Source organism: Phaethon aethereus (genome assembly GCF_964289735.1).
Source record: "Phaethon aethereus genome assembly, chromosome: 1".
Classification (NCBI taxonomy): Eukaryota; Metazoa; Chordata; class Aves; order Phaethontiformes; family Phaethontidae; genus Phaethon; species Phaethon aethereus.
The window spans coordinates 4,238,398-4,262,700 of NC_138575.1; the positions used below are offsets into that span (position 1 = coordinate 4,238,398).

The window sequence follows — 24,303 nt, forward strand, 5'->3', positions numbered from 1 at the left end:
TGCCGGCTTTGTGCCTTGAAGCCCCGTCCCTCCTCTTCCTCCTCCTCCTCCTCCTCCTCCTCCCCCTCATCCGCCGTAAAGCCGTAGCGAGGCTCCCGGGAGCATCGAAAGCGCCGCAGCCGCTTGTGCCACCCACCCCCCCAAAGGGACGACTGCAACAAAAAGCCTTTTTTTTTTTAATTGTATTTTTTTTCCCCCTTCATTCTTCTTTTTTTTTTTTTTTCCCCCTCCTGCCACCCCACCCCCCAAACGCTCCAAGGTGGCCGCGGAACGCAAAAAGACCTTTGTTTTAAAAATGCCCATGGAGCTGACGCAAAGCCGCATCCAGAAGATTTGGCTTCCCAATGACAACCGGCCGGCGCTGCCCCGCCGCTGTGAGTACGGGCACCCCGTGGGACCGGGGGGGTGGGAAACAGCCCCCCCCCCCCCATCCTCCCGCGCACCCCAGGGGGACTCTTTGGAACGGCCTCCCCACACCCCCCTTCCCCATCATAGCCCTCCAGCATCACCCCGGGGCCGCGTCCCGCCCGCTGCCGAGCCCTGGCCGCAGCCCGGGGAGCCGGGGGCAGGCGCAGCCATCTCACGGCAGCTCCGCGGCCCCGTGGAGCGGAGGATGCGGAGAGGCGCCGAGACACGCGTGTCCCCATTTCCACCCTCACACCCCCCCCCCCGCTTCCAGCCCTGGGATTAAAAGGGAAGGGAGCAGGTTGCTACCCTCAGCACCCGCTCGGCTGGGATTTCCAGGGTGTCTGGCACCTTGCTCTGAGATTTTTTTAGGTGTTTATTAATGGGGGGGGGGGCAGAGTTAGGGATTTGGGGAAAAAACCACCAGCCGTTTGCACTTTTACCCTGTGCTGTGCTTGGGGTGAGATAGGAAGCAGGTGGAGAGGAAGGCAAAAAAATAATGCTTGAACTTCTGCAGCGGTTTCCTTTCTTTCAAGAGCTCCGAAAGCGTCCTGAGCGTGCAAAACCAACCTCCGCGCTTTAAAAAGAAAAAAAGCAAACGCTTGGGTCATCCCGGTGTTACTATAAAACAAATCATGAATCATAACACAATACTAAAGCTCAAGAGGCAGCTCTTTTAACTCGCCCAACAGCTAAACTGACAACTTGCCAGTTGGGCAACTCCGCGTAGCTCGAAATAAGGCATCCGCGGATCCGGGGCTGCGGAGAGCCCGGGCGGAGGATGGAAGGGGCTCGGCCAGTGGGTGAATCAGCCTTTCCCATGCTTTCCTTGAGCAGGCGTTCTTTTTTTTTTTAAAGTCGTTTCGGGCATTTATTTCCAAGTAATTTTTAATCATCGTAATAAATGCCGTGAAGTTGCCAGACGGTGCCCCGTGGCCGTGGGTCGGGCGTGCGGCGCGGGGCGGCGGAGCCCCGCAGCGGATGTTCGCACCCGCAGCCTGTGCTTGGCAAGGGCGGCTCTTGCAGCAGAAGCTGCTGAGGAAATGGCTTTCAGCAACAGGCGAAACAGCCGGGTTGCCACGGGGCTTTGCTTTTTAGCGGGGTAAAATGTCTCCTGGCTTTAATGCTTTAATGCTTTGCAGATGTATCGGTTGGGTTTGATTTTTTTTTTTTTTTTAATACCCCCTCCCCCCCCCCCCGAACTGACACCTTTGAAAGAAATCCCTCGTGTACGCGGAGCCTCCCTGTGTTTTTTGTTGCTTTATTCACCTGGTTTCTCAGAGGAGAGAATTCTCTCCTTCGCAGAGCAGAAAACTAACATATTTTAACATATTAAGGCACCAAGGGACTCATTAATACCGTAATGGGGCTTCTAATTATTTTCTCTCGGGGTGGGAACAAGCCATGCTGGGCACTGTTCGCTGCGCTCTGTGGGAAGAGTGTTATCGGGCTTTTTTAGTTGGAAGTTTTTTTAAACCCCAGGTGGCTATTTTAAACTCGAGGTGCTATCAATTCCTCGGCAACAAAGAGCAAAGCCACAAAGCCGGGTGGGAATGGAGGTGTCCCAGACATGCGAGGCCCGATGCGGTCCCTGGGGAGGAGGAGGAGAGAGTAGGAGCATCCCTGGGAGCATCCTTGGAAAGCTCCGCCTGGCTGCTCCCTGCGTGTGAAATAATTAGCCCGATCGCCCGCTTCTTCGTCAACGGGAGGCTGCAGTGGACGCGAAGCGATGCCTTCATCTGGCCTTTTGACGGCGATCCATTAAATTGCTGTCAAGCTGCACGTCCCTCACGTAGGGGCTGGGAAAGTCAAGTCGTCGCAGGCGGCTGGATGGGCAGAGCCAGGCGAGGGGAGGGGGCTGCTCCTGCCTTTCGCTCCCTCATCGCTCCGGCTTGGTGGACGAGGGCGAATGGAAATTCGGCGGGGATGTGCGTGCCAAACCTGTGCTGGCAGGTCGGCGGGGTGATACCGGTCCCTCAGGCACGCGCGATGCGCGGCGCGGAAACGTCTCCTCGGTGCGGCCGCGAGGGTGACGGGGAGTTGCGGTGGGATGAGGCTGGACACGGGGAACGTAAGGCTAACGTCGAACGAGTGGCGTGGGCTTACAGGAGGCACATGGGAACACTTCTTACAAGGAGACAGTAAAAATGCCTGAAGGTGGCTGTTTTATCGAACCTTTTATAGAAGCAAATTTCCTTCCCTCTTTTTTTTTTTTCTTTCTTCCTTCCACCCGCCCCGGTGACCCGCGAGAGCACACCAACGCCAGCTTTCTGAGCAGATAGGAGGCACAAGTGACGAGCTACTTCTCAATATCCTGACTGAGCCTTTCGAAAGTCACCCCTGACCTTGACTTACCTGGATACATATTGATAACGAGTAATGAATATGCATTGAAACCCCTGATAGCTTTCTGGCCGTGGCGGGGGGGGGGGAAGAGATGAATTAGGTCTTTGTGAAGCACTGGGAGCAAAACACGGGCTTCTGTTTCATCCCTGATGCAAAGTTTCCTGGACGCTTTTGTGATTTTGCTGGGGCTGGGCTCAGGTTCCTGATAAAAAAGTTGCACACCCTATGCCCCGGTGTTTTGGGAAGTGCTTCCCAGGTCTGCAAACAGATGCTTTTTCACAGTACAAGGGGAACCTGGATCTTTCCATTGGCAGCAAATGGAACTGGGGGGAGATGCCCCCAATACAGGTGTCTAACTCCTGCAGCACCCTTTGGAGGTGGCATGTTTGCGCCAGCTCAGGTGCTGTCTCAGCTGTTTGGAGCCAAAGAGACGTGAACAGTACCTGGCTTTGTCCCCATCCTCTTGGAATGCTATTATTTTAATGGCCCCAAATCCTCTTGGCTCCGCTCTTTGGTATCCTTTGTCTGCTGCCAGGTAGGGAAAGGAGTTTCTTTATTCAAGTATTATTCCTTCTCCCCTCTCTATTTAATATGTGGTTGGTTTTTTGTGCAGAAGACTTGCGCCCATAGGTTGGTTGAGGATGTGAGATTGTTAGAGTAAAAAAAAAAAAAAAAAATTTCTGGATACATTGCACAGCTCCCTTGGTACCCCAGCACACAAAATCAGGGCTTGCTGCTGAAATCAGCAGGAGCTGGCCCGGGCTTTTGAAATGCGGCACCGGGGAGGCAGGTCGCACAGAGGGAGCAAGAGCGAGGGTAGGTCCAGCCTGAGGAATGTGGGATATTTAAAAAAAAAAAAAAAAAAATCTCTTCTTTTAGATAGTTTTCTCACCTCTTATCTGCTGAGTCTGCTTTGGTGTGACAGCCAGACAGATGATGCGTGGCTCTTCTGTCCCCTTCTGGGCACCAGTGCTGTAACTCTTCCTTGTGGCCTTAATTTGGTTCCTTTAGCCGTTGGATTTTTTTTTTTTTTTTTTATTAGTAAGGGAAGGAAATCCCACGTGCTTTGCGTGCTCTCTGGATACCTCTCGGTCTGTTTGCCCTTCCCGGATCTCCTGGGATCTGGGATGATTTCTCATCCTTCCCAGACGAGAAAAATCTACCCCAACCCACCGCCCTGTCTCCATCCCCGGGAGCCCCTCGCAGCCCCACACCGCTCTGCCGCCGTCGCCTGGTCCCACCTGCAGGCAGCTGGGATGGGCAGGCAGAGCTCTCCGCCCAGACCATAATTAAGCTGCGTTTTTATGGCCCTGCCACCAGCCACTCACTCCCTGCATTCCTTTCCCCTGAGTTCTCTGGCCTCACCGGGCAGATTGAAGGGTGGGTGAGAAATCCCCCGGAGGGTCTCGCGTATCGGGGCTGTCTCTGCCTTCGCCGGGAGGGCTCTTGGCGTGTCACGTCGGGGTGGCATGAAAGACGTCTGGCTAATCCAAATTCCATTAGGCATCGTTAAGATCTTCCTTTCCCATATTTAAAGCACTTGGCTTTGTGCCTTGGCCTTTGGTGTGTGCGGCATCCTGTGAGAAGCAATTCTGTAGGGCAAACCCTGGAGAGGAGCAGGGATGCTGCCACGTTACATGGTCCGTGGGGCGTGCGGTCCAGATAGTCCAGAGGCATCCCGTGATGCTGGGACCAGGCTGTGGAGGACTAAAAAAAAATTGCAAAACTGCATTCCCAGTCCTGCAACCTCAGCAACTTCCTCCAAACTGAAAGAGGAATTTACTTTCTAAAGGATTTATGGCGGGATAAGCGATTCACCTGGGCAGCCTGGCAGCTGCCTTGTCTGCATTTTGGCCGTGCCATTCGGGTGAATTGGAGAGGAGTTTCTCTTCACTTGCCAGGCCATCACCAAGTGATGCCTCTGGATTATTTCCAGATGTTTCACATGGACCCTCTTTACAACAACAACAAAAAATTCCAGCTTAAAACAAGTTTATGAGGAAAAAGTCACTCTTGGATATCTGCTTTTAAACGCCGGTGGGTCTGCAGTCCTCGGGCCCTGCTTGTCCTCAGTGAAAACAGTTAGTTGGTTGCATTTGCATGTTTATCAGCTAAAAAGCTAGCAAAAGTTTTTGGAAAGTGTGTGGGTGGAGATCTCGGTGCACACCTGGTATTTCAGCACAACAGCTGTATCTAAAGTGCGCTGCTGCGAGGACCAGACCAAAGTCCTTGGCCATCCTCTAGCTCTCCACAGAATTGGCCAAATTGCAGGAATAAGAGGTTGTGTTTCTCTTGAATTTTTTTTTTTTCCCCCCCAAATGGGGAAACTGAGGCACAGAGGTCCTGCAGGGAGCCTGGGGCAGCTGCTGGTTCCTTGATCACTTTGCAGCCATCGGGATGTTCTCCTCTTGCCATGGCTGTCAAGCTGTCACTCCTGTCCCCCAGTTTGGGTGGCACCAGGGTGAATTTGGGTCAGCATGGCTTAGCTGGGGCAGTCGTCTCTTACCTGTGGGCAGCCACAGAGCCACCCACCATGCCCCCTGCTCTGACATGTGCTCAGTCAGCAGATCCCATTGCAAAAATGAGTCAGGGGATTTGCCTGCTCATGTTTTTGGTTGTCCATGCTTATGAGGGATGCACAGAAGATACTGCAGAGATGGTGGTGCACAGGGAGCAGAGGCTTTGGGTTTCTTCTAGCTGCTGAAGGACTTGGGGAAAGGTTGAGTCAAGAGCAAGTGCCTTGTAGGGTTGATACAAGATGAGCTGGAGGATTAACGGCTGCTCATGTTGTGCTTTCTCCTCCTCCTCGCAGCCTGTGGGCCACAGCTTGCCAATTCCCCCACTGTGATAGTGATGGTTGGCCTCCCAGCCCGTGGGAAGACCTACATCTCCAAGAAGCTGACTCGCTACCTCAACTGGATTGGTGTCCCAACAAAAGGTGAGGCTTTCACTGTCTGCCTGGGGAAAGCATGAGGTCTGGGTGCTTGGGAGATGCTCAAGGAGCTTAGTCCCTTGGTGAGTGGAAGGTGGTGGAGGATCTTTTCAAGTTCCCATGGGCCAAATATCCATGTCCTCCCATCGCTTCTGCTGCAGCTTAGGTTCTCCTTCACTTTGAAGACCAAGGGATGTCCCTGAGCCTTTTGCTCTAAGATGTCACTTCTTGGTCCATTGCTGGAAAGCGTTATCTGGAGGAGCTGCACAGCTGAATCGAGCTGCACTGACACTGCTCCTGGTTTTGATGGTCTTTGCTTTTCCCATGCAGTTTTCAACGTGGGCGAGTATCGCCGTGAGGCTGTGAAGCATTACAGCTCCTATGACTTCTTCCGCCCCGACAATGAGGAGGCCATGAAAGTCAGGAGGTAACTGTGGGCACCGCATCTGTGCTCATACCCAAGTCCCAAATGGGTGGTGAAGCCCATGGCTGGAAGTGGAGTTGCCCAGCTTGTTTTGGGGGGTGATGGACAGAAAAGCTGAGCTCTAGCTTGATGTTTCCCTGCCTGCCTAAGGAGGGCCTGACTTGGGCGCCAAAAGCTGAAAATGGAAGTTGTCACAGCTTGGTAGCTTCAGGATCACCAACACATCCTCCATGAGTAGTACCCTGAACTCACCTTCAGGCTCAGCAATGTAGGGTACAAGGTTTGCCATGAGGTTTGGCCTTCGCTTCTTCATCTACCATTGCCTCTGCCGTGAAGACCAGCGTGCTGCTCAGCATGCATGGCTCTTGTATTTGTGGCAGGCTGATGGTGTCTTTCCTAAAAGGTCCCTGGGAGAAGGGGAGGAGGAGGCACAAAGCCTGCCCTCCTTTGCAGAGGTCTGTGTGCTGACTGCTGTGAGCATCTCAGAGGACATCGGGACCACGTGTCTCTCGCCTCTTTTGTAGGCAATGTGCCCTGGCTGCCTTGAGGGACGTCAAGCTGTACCTGACGGAGGAGGCTGGCCAGATTGCGGTAAGCTCAAGAGATGTGCTCCATGGGGTTTGGCAGCAGTCCTCGTCCCGAAGGCACTGTGCCCCGTGCAGTTCTCTCTGCAGTTCCTTCTCTGAGGAAGGGCTCAGTGGGAAACCAGGCACTCTGGGTGCTCATCGGGATCTCTGCTTTTAAAGGTTTTTGATGCCACCAATACCACGCGGGAGAGGAGAGGGATGATCCTAAACTTTGCCAAAGAAAATGGGTTCAAGGTTGGTACCATCAGGCTATGCCTGTATTGTGTAGTCTACGTTAGTGTATTGTTGGCATTTTTTTTTCCACTAATGTGTTGTTCTCGTAATGCCCCTGTATAAGGGGGATTTCGCTGCTGGGTTTGATCAAAAATACGAAACTCTTCCCTTGTTCCCAATCCCGAGCCCTGGAGAAGGGAAGGATGGGAGTGGGGCAGAGGCAGAGCTCTCTGATCAAGGAAGGGAGGAGGTTGGGTTGAGCAAGCAGCTGATTGAGTGCTGCAAACCTTATTGCTGGCCTTCAGGTGAGCTTTGTTTTGGTCCTCAGGTGTTCTTCATTGAATCTGTCTGCAATGATCCCACAGTAGTTGCCACCAATGTTATGGTAAGCATGCAAATGTCTTGCTTTTGTTTTCCCTCATGGGAGATTGTCCACCTGTGCTCAGCCACTTTCTTACAGAATGTCTTGACAGAGCTGGTTGAGGATTAGGAGGTTTTTATCTTTTTATGGTGTATTTGTCCCTAGGATGAGAAAGGAGCTGTTACCTCCCAGGACATAGGGCCACCTGGACATAATGAAAGAAAAGTCGATGTAGTCTTTGCTGCATTCCCTTCCACGCTCTCTGCATTTCTGTTATCCTGTAACTTGATATCAAGGAGAGAAATGTATTCAAGATGCTTTGGTGACCCCTGCAAAGTCCCGTTTTTTTAGAAGTGATGGGTGTGGTTAGGGATTTAAATCCTGTTGGAGAGCAGTCTGACTTGGTGTCTTCAGCCATGTGCAGCTTCCCAAAATCTACTGGGGTCTGCTTTGTGAAGAATAACAGCTCAGCTTAGAGATTTCTTGCCAGTAGCTGAAATCTTGGCTGGGAAAGTAGCATAAAACATTGCTTCCTGGCTCCTTGGGGAGCTGCTGGATCTTTGATTTCCCACCAGCAGAAGAGATCCTTTGCCCGTTAGGCTTGGCTGGGGCAGGTAGATGCTAATTGGCCTACCTAGGCATGATTAACTTGAAGGAAAGTGTCATTTCCCCCACTGGGCTCTGCTCCAGCCTTATCTCCAGTTGTACATCTGAACTTTGCAAGCTATTTTATGGTGTCTGGGAATGCGTTGCACGGTACCCAAAGTCTGCAGGAAGGGTTTTGTTGGGTTTTATTTTGCCCCTGGGACGGGCTCCACAAAGGGTGCTGTGGTGGCAGCGAGAGCATGGCTTTTGCTCCTGCTGGGAGCTGGTGTCCCATGGCCAGTGATCAGCTTTTTGGGAGGTTGCACACAGCCTTTTCCATGATGCTAATAAAACGCTCGATTTACTCCATCTTTTTTTTTCTTTCCTCTTTTTTTTTTTTTCTTTGCAACTCCCTGAAGCTGGATTTTTTGGAGGATTTAATCCCTTTCTTTGGAAACTAATGCTTGAAGGGGGAAAAAATGAACTACTAGCGGAGCGTAGGTTTTTGCTCCACGAGGTGCTGCAGACGAAAGGTGCTCTTAGTGCTGGGATCAGTGCAGAAAATACGCTGCGGGCCTGGGATGCTGCCACACGCGTCATTCGGTTGTGTTATCCTGGTGGCTTCAGGATGGTCCTTGAAGTTACTAATATGTAACGCTGCTGCTCAAACCCAGATCTTCAGGAAAAGTAGCCTGCTAGAGTAGTTCAGGCAGAGTTTAGTCCATAAGAGTTCTGGATCTTCACGTTGCCCGTTTCTAGCATCTTTCAGCCCAGTAGCTTGTACCAAATAATGCACAGAAAGGGGTTGAATGTTGTTATCCCGCTGCCTCGGATGGTGGACAGCCAGGTTGACCTCTACCTCCTGGGAGCTTTATTCACTCAAAAGGCCCGGGATAAGCATCTTGTCTAAGCTCATGCACTTTCCATCCTCAGCTTGAACTGTTTAAACCTAATGCTTTTCTTTAGCCATAAAAGAATGGCTCAGTTTTCCCACTGTGTTGGGTGGTGAAGTGCTACCCCAACTCTTGGGAGGAGTGGACTGATGTGCATCTATACTGGTCACGCAACAGTTTATACCAGATTTTCTCACTTTGTGCTTAGCTTTGGGTCTCGTTTGCTTCTTTTCTGTGTTATGATAAGTGATGACTATAAAGTGTCTCAGCTGATACCTGGATCTTGGCAGGACTTTGAAATTTGTAATTGGCATGGCCTGGCTTGGAAAGAAAGCTTCCTAACCTCTCCTTGCGGCGTGTTTTCCCTCCTGCTGCAGGAAGTAAAATTGTCCAGCCCTGATTACCGGGACTGTAATTCGACCGATGCCATGGAGGACTTCATGAAGAGGATCAATTGTTACCAAGCCAGCTACCAGCCGCTCGACCCCGATGACTATGACCGGTAAGAAACTTTTGCTGACTTCTAAACTGGCTTGAATGCCTTTCTACTCCTGAGAGTGGAGTAATGAAGTTTGTAGAACATGTTTCACTTTGTGTTCAAGTACGTGACTGTGTAAGAATAACGTATGGCCCAGCCTCACCGTGAGTTCGGGCTTCTTCCTTGAAAATGCTGGTTTTCCCTAGCCCTGTGCCAGGGAGCCGGGCACTGAAACCTTCCCAGGCTCTTCTGGGCTTAGATACACTGGTTCTGCAGGTCTAAATACAAAGGCTATGGAAAAGCAGTTCGGTTTGAGTGTTTCTGAGGTGCTTTTGTCAGTTAAAGGAAGGGACTGCTTGAACAGGCTCAGACCACAAGGTTGAGCAAGCCCTGTGGTTTCCACCTAGTTGTGTGCCCTAGGAAGACCTTTGCTGTCCTGCATGACCATGCAGGCAGCTCCCAGCCTTTCCACTGCTCACAAATAGGTCTGTGTGCCCTGCATGGATTATCCCAGTCCTGCTGAGCCCTGTCCTGGGGAGGAACGTGCTCTCTGCTAGCCCTGTTTAATCCTCTTTACTGCTGCAAGGAGGAATGGTGATTACATTGGTGTTACTTGGCTCTCCATGAATTGCCGTTACCTGTCAGCTTCCTGTTGAAAATAGCCTTCACGAAATCCTTTTAAAAGGGTGATTATGTTGACTGATACATGTCACAAGGCTGTTTTTTGAGGATGATGTTTCTTTCTGCTTTCTCCACTGGCAACCCACTTGCTCTGCTTTCCCTAGGGAGCTTTCTCTCATCAAAGTCATTGATGTTGGCCGGCGGTTCCTGGTCAACAGGGTTCAGGATCACATCCAGAGCAGGATCGTTTACTACCTGATGAACATCCATGTCCAGCCCCGTACCATCTATCTCTGTCGGCATGGTGAAAGCGAGTTCAACCTCAAGGGGAAGATTGGAGGTGACTCGGGCCTCTCCAACAGGGGCAAGAAGGTAAAGAGAAGGGAATATTCCTTTATGGTTTCTAGGAATTATTTGGCTGTAGTAGATGCCATGCATTGGGCTAAGTGTATATTTGGTGACAGCTGGGGTGCTCAGAGGATCCATCTACGGGGATGGTCAAATATGGGCTTGGGCATGGCCTCAAAACAAGACTTTCCAGCCATCAATGTTGCATGTAGGCTTGCGTATAGTTAGGGGTTAATAGAGGTCGGGCTGCAGAAAACTCTGGGAGAGAAGGCTATGAATATCTTCATCAAGTTCATTCAGACCTTGCACAGGCAGGGCGGGATATAGAAGGACTGCTGCCACCCTTTGGTAGGGACAGCCGGCTCTGAGGGTGCTTTCAGGTTGCTCACTATTTGATTCTTCAAAGACATGGTCAAACATGCTGCTTCAGAGAGGGTTAATAGCTATTTTGGCTTGCCAGACCATTTTGAAGTCCAAATGGAGTCATTTGAGGTGTGACTATTATCAAGGACTACAGGATGCATTGATTTAGCTCTATGGCAAATAAGCAGAGCCATGGTTAAGGGTGGCCAGGGATCACCCGTAGCATTGTAGCAGAGCCCAGGTTGTGGTGCTGTTTCTTGGATGCTGGTGTTGTTCCTTGATGACATTGGGTTGCTGCTTTCTCCTCTGCTTTCTCTCTGTTCTCATACCCCTCATAGCTTTTGGGGATCAATGTGTGGCTGCTCTTCACCTCAGAGCAGAAGGCTAATACGTCTGTATGGAAGGCAAAAGAGGTCCTGAAGAAGGCAACATTTACTGGGAAGGAGGGAAGACCACCCATTGGGAAGCTGTGGATCGGGAATCAACCTCTGTTTTTTCATGTCCCGCAGTTTGCACTGGCACTGAACAAATTCGTTGAGGAGCAGAACCTGAAGGACCTCAAAGTCTGGACCAGCCAGCTAAAGAGGACAATCCAAACGGCAGAAGCTCTCCAACTGCCCTATGAGCAGTGGAAGGCACTTAATGAAATAGATGCTGTGAGTATCTTTGATTGCAGTAGGAACAGCTAGATCATGCTGGCTGCTGCTTGGCAGAGAGAGTGGTTGCACCGGCCTTTTCACTTTTGCCTAAATCTCACTTTTTGTGGGGATACTTTCCTTCTGTGGGAAAGTGTACTTTTTCTGCTGCAGTAATGACAACTTGGCTTCTGATCTTAGCTTTACCTTGTGCAGATGCTTCAAGATCTTGGCTTGAATGAGTAGATTAAAATGATTTTTTGCTCGGAAATGCTCTGTAGGTGACCACTCAGAGGGTTATAGACAATTGCTTTGGAGAAGGTTTTGCCTGTTGGGTGTGCTGATGATTTTTGAGCATGTCCAGTAACCTTATGGATGTCCTGTTCTGGCAGGGTGTATGTGAAGAAATGACGTATGAAGAAATCAGAGAGCAGCATCCAGAGGAATTTGCTTTACGTGATCAGGATAAATATTACTACCGCTACCCTTCTGGGGAGGTAAGTCTGCAAGGAGACCTTCCGAGATGTGACTCTTACTTTAAACACGGCGTTTTTGTCTTCGTGCTGTCCTCTACACTCGGAGCAAGGGAGCAGCACGTGCTCCAAGAAACTAGACTCAAGAAAGGTCAGGGTTCATATTTAGCTTTTGCATTGAGCTCTTGTGAAATCGTGGTACGTGAAGACCTCATTAAGAAATGTATCCCTTAATAATAGTCCCACTAAACTGATAGCAAACTAGGAAGATGGTGGCTCTGGAGGTTTCTAGTCCAACCTCCTCCATTACACCCACTCAGTGTTGTGCTGCCCGGATTTCCTTTTCTTGCATTTCCAAAGAAGTAATTTCTACTTCTTGAGTTGATATTGATATCTGTTTCTGGCATGGGGAACACGACCTGCTTTTGGAGAGTGACACATTGAGGTGGGAATTGACATCAATTCTGGATGATGCTTTAGGTTGCAAATCGGGCTTTTTATCCCCATATTAAAAGTCATGTCCATAGACATTTGTGGAAAATAAATGTTCGGAGACATCCTAATGACAGCTTGTGTAGTAGAAGAATGTTTGGCGATGTCTAACACTGACTCTGGGTGTCAGTGGTTCCTTCTGCCTGCCTGTCATGGTTCTTTGAGGTCTTTCAAAACCCTGGAGATTTTCAGGTTGCCTCAGACTTGTCAGAACTTAGAAATCCTGGAGAAAATCAAATTTCAAGATGATAGAGAGACACTATGCTCAAAGACCCTGTGCCGTTGTTGCTTACCTTAATAAACTCTCTAGGACTGTAACTGAGATATGAATGGCTGCTTTCTTCTCTGACCAGAAGAAATAGCTGTGTTCTAGAGTAGCCTGAAGATGAGGATTTGTTGAACTTTGCTTGTTTTTAGCAGTAATTATGTTGATTTAATTTGAGGCATGAAATCAATAGATGGACAAAGACAATGACCATTGTTTCTTGTGAGGTCTTCGTTTCCTTGATTCTATGCCATACCTCCCTTCCCTTCTTCTGTCTCAGTCCTACCAAGATCTGGTGCAGCGCCTAGAGCCGGTCATCATGGAGTTGGAGAGACAAGAGAACGTCCTTGTGATCTGTCACCAGGCTGTCATGCGCTGTCTCCTGGCGTACTTTCTGGACAAGAGTGCAGGTGAGCTCCCTGTCCCTGGGAAGGGCATCGATCCTGCTGGAGGAGGGATGATAGACATTGCTCTGAGGAGGTGAGGGATGTGTTCAGGTCCACGCAGGGCCTGGAGCATGCATCTCTGGTACGGGATGGCCTCAGCTGCTGCGGAAGGTGTCTGAGCCTGCTTTTGGAGAGGGGGTGGGATGACCCTCCTGCATTGCTTTCTCTGCAGATGAAATGCCCTACCTGAAGTGTCCCCTTCACACAGTGTTGAAGCTGACCCCAGTGGCCTATGGTAAGTGGGGCCTTGCTGCTAAATATGCCAAGGGGTTTGACTTGTACCTCCTCCCGCGTCCAAGCTGCCCCTGGGAGAAGAGCAGGGGTCTGGGACAGTACCTTGTAGCATCCTCTGCCTGTTAGGTTTGCTGATGGCTGCTCCATCTCCTTGTGCTTCCTCCGACAGGCTGCCGGGTGGAGTCCATCTCTCTGAACATCGAAGCCGTCAACACCCACAGGGAGCGGCCAGAGGTGAGTGTTGCTTCTCCTCAGAGCTGTCCCTTGGTGTCCCCCTCCTTTCCCCTGTGGCCAGCTGGCAGCGAGGACACCCGGGTCAGGCATGGGGAGGTTGCTCAGCTAGATGCTCAGAGTGCTGCTGGAGGACAGGGGCGTCAGGTGGGTTCTTGCTCTGCAAAGACGTGGCCGGTCGAGGGTTTTCCGAGGGAAAAGGACTGTTGCACGTGCCTGCTTCCCACTGCGCTGGCCCAGGGAAAGCTCCTCCCTGGCCTTTGACTTTCGCCTGTGCTGTCATCTGCTCGCCCAAGCAGGGAATGGAGCCATGGGTGGAGAAGGTGACTTCTCCCAGGTCTCCCAGCTGGCTAGCAGAGCCCGGGCTCAGCGCCTCGTCCAACATCTGCCTTTGTGTTGGCTTTTTTTCCGGCATACCCACGGCTCTGGGGGGCTACCGGAGTGCTGTTGTGGAGGGTGGTGGCGCTGGGCTGGGGATGCCGCAGGGAGGAGACCTGTGTGGAGGAAAACTCCTGTAAGGTCAGGTCCATCTGCCCCGTGCTCCACCGGGAGCTCAGAGGCCAGAGCAGGGGGGCACCAGCTCGGTGTCGGGGCTGGGCGGCCACCTAAGGGGACCCCAGGGACCCTGGCGGTGCCCACGTCCCATCCACTGGGACCTTTCCAACTTGCTTGTAGCGGTGATGGAGCCCGTCTGGATGGGGGGTGGGTGGAGCCGTCGCCCTTTGGCTCACACCTCCTTTTCTTGGCTTCCCGACCAAAGCGGGCGGCAGCATCTGAGCTGCCTCTCCCTCCCTGCGGCCGTAGCGGGGAAGCCAGTCCTTCCCCCTGCCGCGGGGCCCACCGATGCCCTTCCCCACCACCCTCCCCGGGGCTGGCAGGAGAGCCGGGGGCTGCGGGTACGATGGCGCAAGACGCGTGCGAGAAGCGCTGGGGTCCCTCGCTCGGCTGCGCGGACACTGCCCCTCCATCCCGCCTCGCTTCAGTTGGCGCTTAGCACGGTGCCGACCCTCGCTGGCTGCTCTGTCCCCACTTCCCAAACCTCCCTTATCAGCCTGGGCTGGCTTGTCTTCCCTCTTCTTGCTTCCCTGGGCTAGAGGGACCGGCTTCGAGGAGGAGACCGATGGGCACCTCTCTCTGTCCCGTAAAGTCATGGCTTTTGGTTACTTTTATGGTTTTTTTAGCAATCTGTATTTACTTTTTTGTGAGTGGAGGCTCAGGTGAGGAGAAGGTCTGTCTCGTTTCGGAGTGCAGGGCTTTTTTGTGGGGTTTTTTTTTGTTCCCCTCCCCTTCTTGGGAAATCGCACTGCGTTCTTGAATGTTTTGCACTGGGGGGGGTTTTGCGGTGTCCAGAGCCTTTCACTTTATCCTTTGCTCGTCAACAGTGATTGGGGGAAAAGCAGAGGCCGCTTTAAGAAAAGAACCCAAAACGCACCCTGCTTCTTTTTTTTTTTTTCCTTTATAACTCTCGCCTTCTTCCCTTTTTATTATTTTATTTTATTTTCTTTTATTCTTTTATTTACTTTTTTTTTCTTTGTCTCACTCTAATTTAGGAAGCAAAGAAGGGACCTAACCCGCTCATGAGACGTAATAGCGTTACCCCTCTAGCAAGCCCAGAGCCCACCAAAAAACCTCGCATCAACAGCTTTGAGGAGCATGTGGCTGTTTCTTCTGCCCTGCCAGGCTGTGTTCCTCAGGAAGTGCCCACGCAGCTGCCGGGACAAGTTAGTTGAACTCTTGTGTTGTTTTTTTTTGTTTTGTTTTTGTTGTTATTCTTGTTTTATTGTTTGTTGTCCTCCTCCTGTCGCTCCTGAAGCTGGGGAACGGCTTGCACTTGTCGCAACCTGTGCTGCATCTTTCTCCCACGGCTGCTGTCCCTCCCTGCCTCGGGTTGGTTTTGGGAGCACCTGGCGAAGGGTCGCTGTCAGTCCTCTCTTGGGTTTTGAGGGCATTGTAAAGTTCGCCCAAAGCTCTAGGCTGCATTAATTTAGTGCCTTAACCATCTGACATCGTGGTGTCAACCTCCTGAGGAGCCACATCTCTAGAGCGGGCAGGACCGAAGGGCTCGTGCCTTCCCCCTGGATGCTCTCAGCTCCAGCGTAGACCTTGGCGTTGCGCAAATGTTCTTGTGCTTCCCTCGAGAAGGAGCTGCCAGGACTCATCTTTGGCTGGAGGGATCTCCTCCTTCCTGGGACAATAGGCAAAACAGACGAGAAATTAGTAGAAACCTCTTGGCATGGTGAACCCAGTTGCCTTCTGCAGCCCTAGGTGAAACCCAGTGGGTAGCTGCTGTGATGCTCATGTGTCCTCTCCTCTCTCACCCGCCCATGAAAGGATGTAGAGAGACCTTGCTTGCTGCACTTCTCCAGGAACAACCCCCTCCCTTGTGCTCATTAAGGAGCTGGGGTGGTACCAGCGAAGCAACCGTAGATACATAGGAGCCCCTTCGCCGTGCTGCCTTTCCCGCCAGCTGCCTGTTGGATCTCGCTGTCTCGCCTGGCCCCTCTTCACATTGTCTGTGGTGTTTGGTGTCCTCTCACCCCAGCTTGGCCAGGTCTGGGGCAGGTTAGGAAGCATGCCGTGCTCCTCCAACCGCTCTGCTTGGTGGCTGCTTTGCATGAGCCTTCCCCACCCCAGCAAGTACCGAGTGGGGCCGCTCGGTCTGTCTCTCGGCTTTCGGGGCTCCGCTTGGGCTGATTGAGTCTCGCAACAAACCCTCTGCTGGCTTTGGGTTTGGAAGCGCGCGCTGTTGGCGTGCCCCTCGCTGCCGTCTGGTGTCCTCTGCCCAGTCTCGCGCGGCGTTACTGACACCTCTTTCCGTTCTCTCTGTCTCTCTGCAGCCTTTACTAGGGAAGGCATGCCTGTAAGTACCTTCTCGCGTCTTATCCCCCTCCTCTTGCCATCCCACTGGTTGTTTTGTTGTTGCTGTGAAACCCGGCCGGGTTGTGGACTTCTTGGAGTTAATATTTCTCTGTGTGGGAGGGATTTGCGTATGTCTTAGGAAGGGTAAAGAGGAGAGTATGGATGCTGCTTTGTCCAACCCCTAAGTATCCTAGCTTGATTAAATGTCCCAATTTTGTTGAGAAATGAAGCAAATTATCACTTGCCCTGTATCGATGATGTCTGAATTCCCTGCCTCCTCCTTGGACAGTCACGGGATGGGAGATGCTGTTGGTGATAAACCCAGGTTCTCTGTCCTTCCCAGGGAGCTCCGAGCTGTGTCTATGTGTGATGGCACCAGAGAGATATCGGAGAAGGTTCTGACCTTGGCCTCCAACAGGGTTTTATCACTTGCTTGGGAGCAGAAGTGTGTTTTCGGGAGCTGGACTGATCCCGGGTCCTGGCATTCTGCAGTTTTGCAAACCTGGATTTTGGGAACAGTGTGCCTAGATGCCTTGGGCAGAGTAGATGAAAGGATATTGTCCTCCTCTACCTCTATTAAGCAGGATGCCTTGAGCATTTAATGGGCTAATTATGAATAATCAAGGCTTTAGCAGCTTGGCTCAGTGCTGTTAGATCCAAAAGGCACAGGACAGCTTCTGGATAAATTGGAAGCCTTTGGACTTAATTCATGCTACATCATTGAGTTAAGAGATCAGCAGTCATTGAGCTGTGCTGAAATGTCTTCTCAAAGACTAGGGAGACTTTGGGGCTGAGCTGAGGCTGGGGTAGTGCCCAGGGGTCTTTTTGCCCTCTATAGACCAGTTTGAATCAGCCTCCGGGCATCCTTGCCCTGGTTGATTTTTGTGGGCTGAAGATGGAGGAATCTGCTATAACATGTCCAGGCCTCAGCCCTGCTTGCACATAACAGCTGGTGAACCTCACATCACTTGCCCTTTGAGAGTACATGTTTTTGAGAAAAGGGAAGTTGGGAAGGTCACACTTGGCTTTGCTGGTGGATGAGTTGGGGAAGATCATCACCGCTCATGCTCCTGTGTGAATGTAGATGTTGAGTTGCTCAGTGTGGCCTGTATGTCTGTGCTCCTTCCCTTGCTGCTCATGGGCACAAAAGCCCCTGGTGAAGTATCTGGTCTTCTTGGGTTGCTTTGAAACCATTTTTATTTTGTCCGTCCCTCCATCCACCTTTTTCCCATCCATGCTGTAATAAAAAGCACTGCATGCCTCAGTGCTGGCTGGGACACTGAAAACACGCTCCGATGTTGAGTTTGGGAGATGGCTACATCAAGTTTTCCTTAGACCTGGAGCTCTGCTGGAGGAGGCGGTGGTGGCTACCCACTTGGCACCAGCAAGTTTAAAATTTCCAGCTGCTGGGAGCCTGCCTGCACCTACTAGTGGGTGACTTAAAGGCTGCTTTTGCGGGACCTGTGAAGGCACCCCAGACCAAAGGCTGGGTGGCATTCATGCTGCTGTTACCTCTTGGAGGCTGTTGTCTTGTACGTGCATGTGTTTTGTCCCTCACTGTGTCCCACCACAACCTGTATGGGGTCAGGGGAGGTGGAAGGTACCTCCTTCCTAATTTGCACCATGGGACTTGGTTGGCAGTGGGCGCTTTGTTGCATCAGCCTTCACTGTTGGGGTCTTGACCCCCATTCAGGAGGACCAAGGGACACCTGGAGAGGCTGGGAACATGGCTGTGTACCTTAGAGTCCTCCTGGCTGTGGGATCAAGCTGGTTTGGGGTTGTGGGACTACCTGCTGTGATGATTTCTTTTCCTTTTGCTTGGTTTGTGATCCAAAGTGCACTTTTTAATGACCTGATCCCCTCCCTTCTTCTCCCCTTCACTTTTCATGCTAAAAGACGACCCGTTTGTCACTTTCTCAAAGTTTTCTCTTTACTAATATTTCCAAGGTAAATGGCTGTGGTACATGTGGCTTTTCCTGACCCTCCTCCTGTCTCCTTAGATAACAGAGAGGACAGCTCAGCCCGCTCTGCCTCATAGCCTGGCCGGCATTCCTGGTGCTTGTAAGAGGCAGTTTAGGTAGTAAAAAAAGAAAAAAGAAAAAAAAATTGTTGAGAAACCTTCCTAGCTGTCCCTTTTTTCCCTTTTTTCCCCACCCTGTTTCGTGTAGTTTTGTGAATTGGGAAATGTTCTTGTTGTGATCATCTCGCCTTGATTTTCTTCTCTAGCGGATGCTGGTCCTGCTTGTGTTTAGCTGGTTGTCTCTGGTTTTGTGGTCCTCACCACGTGCTGGTGGGTGCTGTTGTCACCACCTCGCACCAGGGCTGTGTCTGAAGCAGCTCTAGGTGGGACATCTCATGGGACATCATCAGGGGAGCGGGTGCTCCTGCCATACTGCTGGTGGTGGCTGGTCCCTGTGCCGGCTCCTTGGCACGACCAGTGGGAGTTGCCTCTTCTTGGAAGTGCCAAGGATGGACGAACGGTGACCCGCTCCTTGGTGGGCAGGGGGACACTGCCCACCCTCAAGGGAAGCAAGAGAGAGATGTTTCATCGGGCTCCTTCAGTGAACACCGTGGTCCCGTGTCGCCTTGCCTTGCACAGACCAAAGAGCAGCTTCAGAAGTGCAGACTGGCTGGGTGGGAGGGTTGCCTTGGTTTTAGGTCAGTTTTTAGGGTTATCTCTGCCAAATTCCCACCCTCTAGTTAAAGCCAGGTGGTGCCTGAGGGGAGGGGTGTGGGTAGCAAGTCAGCGCATCCCCCCCCTCTCTCCTTGGGTGGACAGTGTCCTCTCCTCTGTGGTGGGTGCTTCCGTAGTGACCCGTGCCATGGCTTTCTGTAACTCCCCCCGTCCCCTGCTTGATGTGCACGTAGAAGACGACGCCGGGATGGGGTCCAGCACGACCCCCAACGCCGGTCCTTCCTCTCTCGTTGCAGAACCTGAACAACTCGCAGAAACCGTCGTGACTCCGTTGGCGCTGTCGCGAGGCCACCGGCGACGCCAGCTTCCCATCCCATCGCCACTTCCGAAGCTTGCTTATAAACCGGTCTCCTCCGTCTACGGCGAGGTCGACCCTCGGCTGTTTCTTCCCGCGCCTGTTCCTCTGCAAACCGCCCCGCTGACGAGCGGGGAGACGCGGGCGAGCAGAGGAGAGGAGCCGAGCTCCCCGGGGTCACCACCAGATCTTTAGGCTGCAGCGTTTGCTCTCCTCTCCGGCGTCCTGTTAGATCGCAGCCAGCTGTAAAGTGCTTCTAGCGCACGGGAGTTTAATTTTCCTCTGTTCAGCAGTTTTGATCTCCTTTTGTATAGCTGATCCGTACCCACCCGTCTCCGGGTGGGGTGTATATATGTGGATGGTGCAGGGTTAGCAGACGAATAAGGGAGGGAGGGAGCAAAGGGGTTTTGCATTTTTATTATTATTATTACTATTATTAATTACTCTCCAAGAAAGCCCCTAGCACGCCGTGCCGTGGTCCTCTACTCGTGCTCCAGCCTGTCGCACACGCACAGCCCTGCTCACCCAGGACGGCAGTTGTGTGAAGTCTTCACAACCAGAACTGCTGGGTTTAACCAAAAAAAACCCCCAAAATATATGTTGGGTTTTTTTTGTTTGGTTTTTTTTTTTTTTTTTGTGGAATCGATACACCTTAAAGGGGTTTGCAGAGAATACAGATCTGCTTCTAAAACCCGTCACGAGCTGCCTGTAGCGTACGGAGAGCCACGCCGGCGGCGGCTCGGGTGATGCTTTCATCTTGGGGAGCACCCAGGGGTGCTCTTGAGTTCAGGAGTGTGTCAGTTCTTGGGGAGACTGAGCACCGGTTGAGGTGCTGTGCTGGTACTTCATCTCCCCTGTCCTCTTCCTTGGAGGAAGACGGAGATTTTGGGGGGGAGTTTGAATCCCTGCGTCATCGCAGGTGGACGGGCTGAGCTAGATGCGCTTTGCAGACACACAGATCTCCTGGAGGTAGCCAGAGGTCTGGCTGGGGTGCAGGAGGCCCTGTGTGGCTGCAAAAAGCCACAAGAAGGGACAGTTTTGTCTGTGTTCTTTTAATTTTTTTATTTTATTTAATATATATACATGCACACACACTTGGGTGTGAATATGTGTATGCCTAGAAACCGCTTGGTTTTTGCACTTTATTTGTGGCAGGAGCATAATTATTTTATTTTTTTCCGAGTCGTGCCCCTTAACAGGGAAGCCTGAACACAAGCAACTTTTTGTTTTTTATTTTATTTTGCATGCTGGAAAGCTGGGACTACAAAAAACCCAGTAGTTACGGCGTTAAGGGGTGCGGAGGGGGGGAAACAGGGTGAGGTCCTGACTTAGACTCCGTCAGCCAACTCCCAGTGGTTTGATACGCAAGATCCCTCCTTGGCAGCCTGTCCCGGGCTGTGAGACCGGTTAAAAATAGCAATTAACCACTATTGCTTTGTGCAAAAGTCTGTGGATTTTGCATTTGTTTAATTTTCTTTTTAGGGTTTTGGGTTGGTTTTGGGTTTTTTGGGGGGGGGGGGGTTGGTTTGTTTTGGTTTTTTTTCCCCCCCACTCCACTGTGCAGCATCCTCTCCATCCCCATCTCCTGGTTTTTGGCCGCACGGCTGAGCTGGAGGCAGGAGGTGAAGGCAGCCTTCACTGGGCTGGAGGACTGGAGATGGGCAGCCCTTGGGTTTCATCCTTCCTGTGGCTTTCCCCAACCCCCGGGGTAGGAAACAACATCCCTACAGACGGGAGCAGAGAGATTTGGGGAGAAAGGATGATTTTTGCTTTTGTTTTCTTTTTTCGTGTATATGTTGGGGGGGGTGTCGGTCTGTTTTTCCTTTGGGAAAAGGCGAACCACAGTGCCTAGCGCTTCAGCCTCGTGTAGCCAAAGCGCCCGCTCGGAGCGGCGCCGACGGCGGGAGGGGGCCGGGACCGCGCTCGCTCCGTATCTGACCGGGGGCCGCGGGCTCGGCAGCGCCCTGCCTGTGTGAGCTTGTGCATATGTGTATTATATTCCTGTACAGATGAAACGTAGAACACTTCCCCCCCACCCACCCCCCTTTTTTTTTTTAATGGCCGCATTAAAAGCAGACTTCTCCCTGTGTGCGCGGTTGACATCTGCTCTTTAGTTTTCTCTGACATTGAGGAAAAAATTAATGTTTTGGGAAGGCGGCTCATTTTTCAGCCTCCTTCCTGGGGAGGTTTATCTTTCTCCTCCTGCTACGAAAAGATAAGCCGGCAAATGCAAACATGACGTCTGGCTGCCCCGTGATCGATCTTGTACACATGTAATTCTGCAGATGTTTTGGCGTGTATTTGTGTGTGTATATACATATATAAATATATATATATAAAAAATCAAAAGGCAAAAAAACCCCTTAATGACCCTAAACTTTTTTCCTTTGGGAATAATAGTCTCAGCAGGTCTACGAAAAGATGAAATTTGAACCTGGCATTTTGTCCAGCAAGGGGAAAATTGGTCTCTGAGCAGCGGAGAGGCCTTTTCTTGCTGGAGGGGTGGGTGGTAGGTGGGATGGTGTCAGCCCTGTGCCATCATGCTGCCCCAGGAACTCACTGCCTCGTTTTTGGTTAACGGAGCCAAGGATCAGGCAGCGATGCTGCAGCCAAGGCTGGTGGGGAGAGGGGACTTGTCGAACCACACCAATGATTTCTTTCCCCCCCCCTTAGTTGTTTGGTTTTTTCCTAGTTTTGTTTTCCTTTGTGATACTTGAATTTAATTTTTTATTATTTTTGGGTTTTTGATAGCAGAACACTATTTATTTAATGTATACTGCAAAGCTTGGAGAGAAGGGTAGTTACTTGGGATTTTTTTTTTTTTTTGATTTGTGGTATGTTAACTGTTCTGTATATACGTCTGGAAAAATTGCCTGATATAAAGCTGTGCCAGCTTAAAAACAGGGTCTGCCTTTCAGAAATTTGTATATTTTGCAGTTGCTGGACCAATAAAGTATCTTGTTGAAATACAGATGTGACCTGGTTCTTCCTTGCGTTAGCAATTACGCTCTCGGGCCGGTCTCGATGCGGCTCGGTGGCCCCAAGCGTGACCATGTGCCGTGAGTCCTGCCTCGCACGTATGTTCCTGTGCCTCAAACCCCTCCTGACCCCGCAGTGGGTTTTCTAAGGATCATCTCCAAGGGAAACCATTTGGATCCCATGGAGTGATCCGTTTTTTTCTTTTTTCCCCCAGACCATGTTACAGCAATTTTGAAGAGCTCATCAGTGGAGTTGAGGGTGTGATTCCTCCAGCCAAGTGTTGACACCTGCTCAGGGCGAGCAGATACCCCCAAGCTCTACTGACTACATCGCTGTCGAGTACAAAAGTGGAGTATGTCCTACTTAGATCTTCATCTTGGCTGCAAGTTAGACAGGACTAGGCATTTATTCAAATCTAGTACAGTTGAAACCAAATACCTCCTTCAAATGATGCTAAATGAAGCCGAAGGGCCAGAAAAGAGCTGTCCTCTGAGGTCACGACTGTCTCTGCCCCGGAGGCAGGAAAACAGCAGATGCCACCTGCAAGCAAAGTTGTAAAATTCCCTGCAAAGTTGGCTGTTTCTTTATATTTTTTTATTTTTTTATTTCCCCCCTCCCCGGGCTCCAAAGAAAAAGAGGGGAGGAGGCGGGGAAAGGCGTAATTTGGACTCGGGAGCACGTCTTGGGTGGATGCTCCCCGTGCGGTCGGGGGCTCCTCCGCCTCCAGCAGTTCTCTCTCTGAAAGCTTGTCAGGAGGGAAAGGTGTGGGGCAGGGGCTCAGCTCGCCCTGACCTCCCCCGGGCTTTCGGAGCGGGTCCAGCCTTGCTGGGGGCTGGGGCTTGCTGCGACGCAGCCGGGATGCGCAGGGGCCGTCTGCCTTCTCCGGGCCGCTCCGTGCAGCGGGACTCCTCACCAGGGAGAGGGCTCTCCGATTTTAAGCAGGTTGAGGCACCTGCGATGGCTTTTTCCCAGGCGTGCGTGCAGGCGCGTGAGGCTTCAGGGTGATGCTCGTCCCTGCAAGCATCCTGGGGGCAGGGAGGGCCCATGCTCTCCAGAAAATCCAGAAACCACAAGATTTTTATTTTATTTTATTTTTATTTTATTTTATTTTTATTTTATTTTATTTTTATTTTATTTTATTTTTTTTTATTTTATTTTTATTTTATTTTATTTTTATTTTATTTTAATTTTTTTATTTTTTTTATTTTTATTTTATTTTATTTTTATTTTATTTTATTTTTATTTTATTTTTATTTTATTTTATTTTTATTTTATTTTAATCTTCAGCAACCTGGCTGTCTCCTTGACCCAAGCAGAGACGAAACTCTCTTGCCTTATTTTAGGGCAGGGATCATAGCCTTGCAGAGCGTCCCGCAGGGATGCAGGGGCTTCGATAATGCCGCCAGCCGCGGTGGGCTGAGATTACGCGTAGCCACAACAGCAGGGCTCTTCTCCTGCCTTCCCCGGGTGGGCAGGGGCTGTTTTGAAGCCGTGATAACCTCGTCCTTGCGAGGGGAGCGCTGGGGGGAGGCTTTGCCTCCCGGAGCGTGACTGTGGGCAGCGCCTTCAAGGCTGCTCTGCAAGAAAACACCCCTCCGAAAAGCCTTTTCTCCTCTTTCTGCGCGCGGGGGGCACGAGGGGGCTTGTGCCAGGCCATCCGCGCAGGAAAGCCGTGCCAGGGAGGGGGTTCGCGGGCCAGCGCCATCCCAGGCAGCATCCTTTGTTCTTCTCCCACGCGATGCATTGTGTAGCATCGCAGAGAGGAGGTGTTCCTCGAGGCAACGTGGCTTTAAAGGTTATACTTGACAGTGGGAACGTTTCCCTGCTCCCAGTCAAGTCCCATTTTCTTTAAAAAAAGAAAAAAACCCCAAAAAACAAACAACCCAGCTCACTGCTGGCAAACAAGGCTAGAGAACTTGTGATTACTAAAAAAAAAATAAAAAAGGACAGACCAGTCACGCTGGCTGACTCAGCTCTGATTGATGGCTCAGGAATGTGTCTGATACGTGCAAGGGATTATACAAACCGTGGGCAAACCTTTACAGTGCAGCGTGTTGGATGAAGCGCAGCCGGCACCGCGCTCACCTGCCTCCGGCTGGGGTGTGACTGCCATCACGTCAGGGGATTGGAGGCGTTTTTCTTC

The 24,303-nt window shown here is 51.2% G+C and overlaps 1 protein-coding gene across 3 annotated transcripts; it reads left to right on the forward strand.

The window, feature by feature from the left end:
* Positions 1-82: 82 nt before the first annotated feature.
* Positions 83-19,152, forward strand: PFKFB3 (6-phosphofructo-2-kinase/fructose-2,6-biphosphatase 3; the record flags this gene model as incomplete). 3 transcript variants are annotated; one of them, XM_082001758.1, is made up of 16 exons in its annotated part: positions 83-374; positions 5,564-5,689; positions 6,014-6,110; positions 6,632-6,698; positions 6,854-6,928; positions 7,236-7,292; positions 9,124-9,248; positions 10,010-10,217; positions 11,066-11,212; positions 11,584-11,688; positions 12,702-12,831; positions 13,040-13,102; positions 13,271-13,335; positions 14,883-15,053; positions 16,170-16,192; positions 18,088-18,142. In XM_082001758.1, exons 1-16 carry the CDS (start codon positions 296-298, stop codon positions 18,140-18,142), a joined length of 1,593 nt encoding a protein of 530 aa, XP_081857884.1. In that variant the 5' UTR covers positions 83-295. The 3 variants fall into 3 exon arrangements, with proteins under 3 accessions (XP_081857884.1, XP_081857885.1, XP_081857883.1); XM_082001759.1 differs by lacking the exons at positions 16,170-16,192; positions 18,088-18,142 and adding an exon at positions 19,123-19,152; XM_082001757.1 differs by lacking the exon at positions 18,088-18,142 and having other exon boundaries at positions 188-374; positions 16,170-16,196.
* Positions 19,153-24,303: the final 5,151 nt, after the last annotated feature.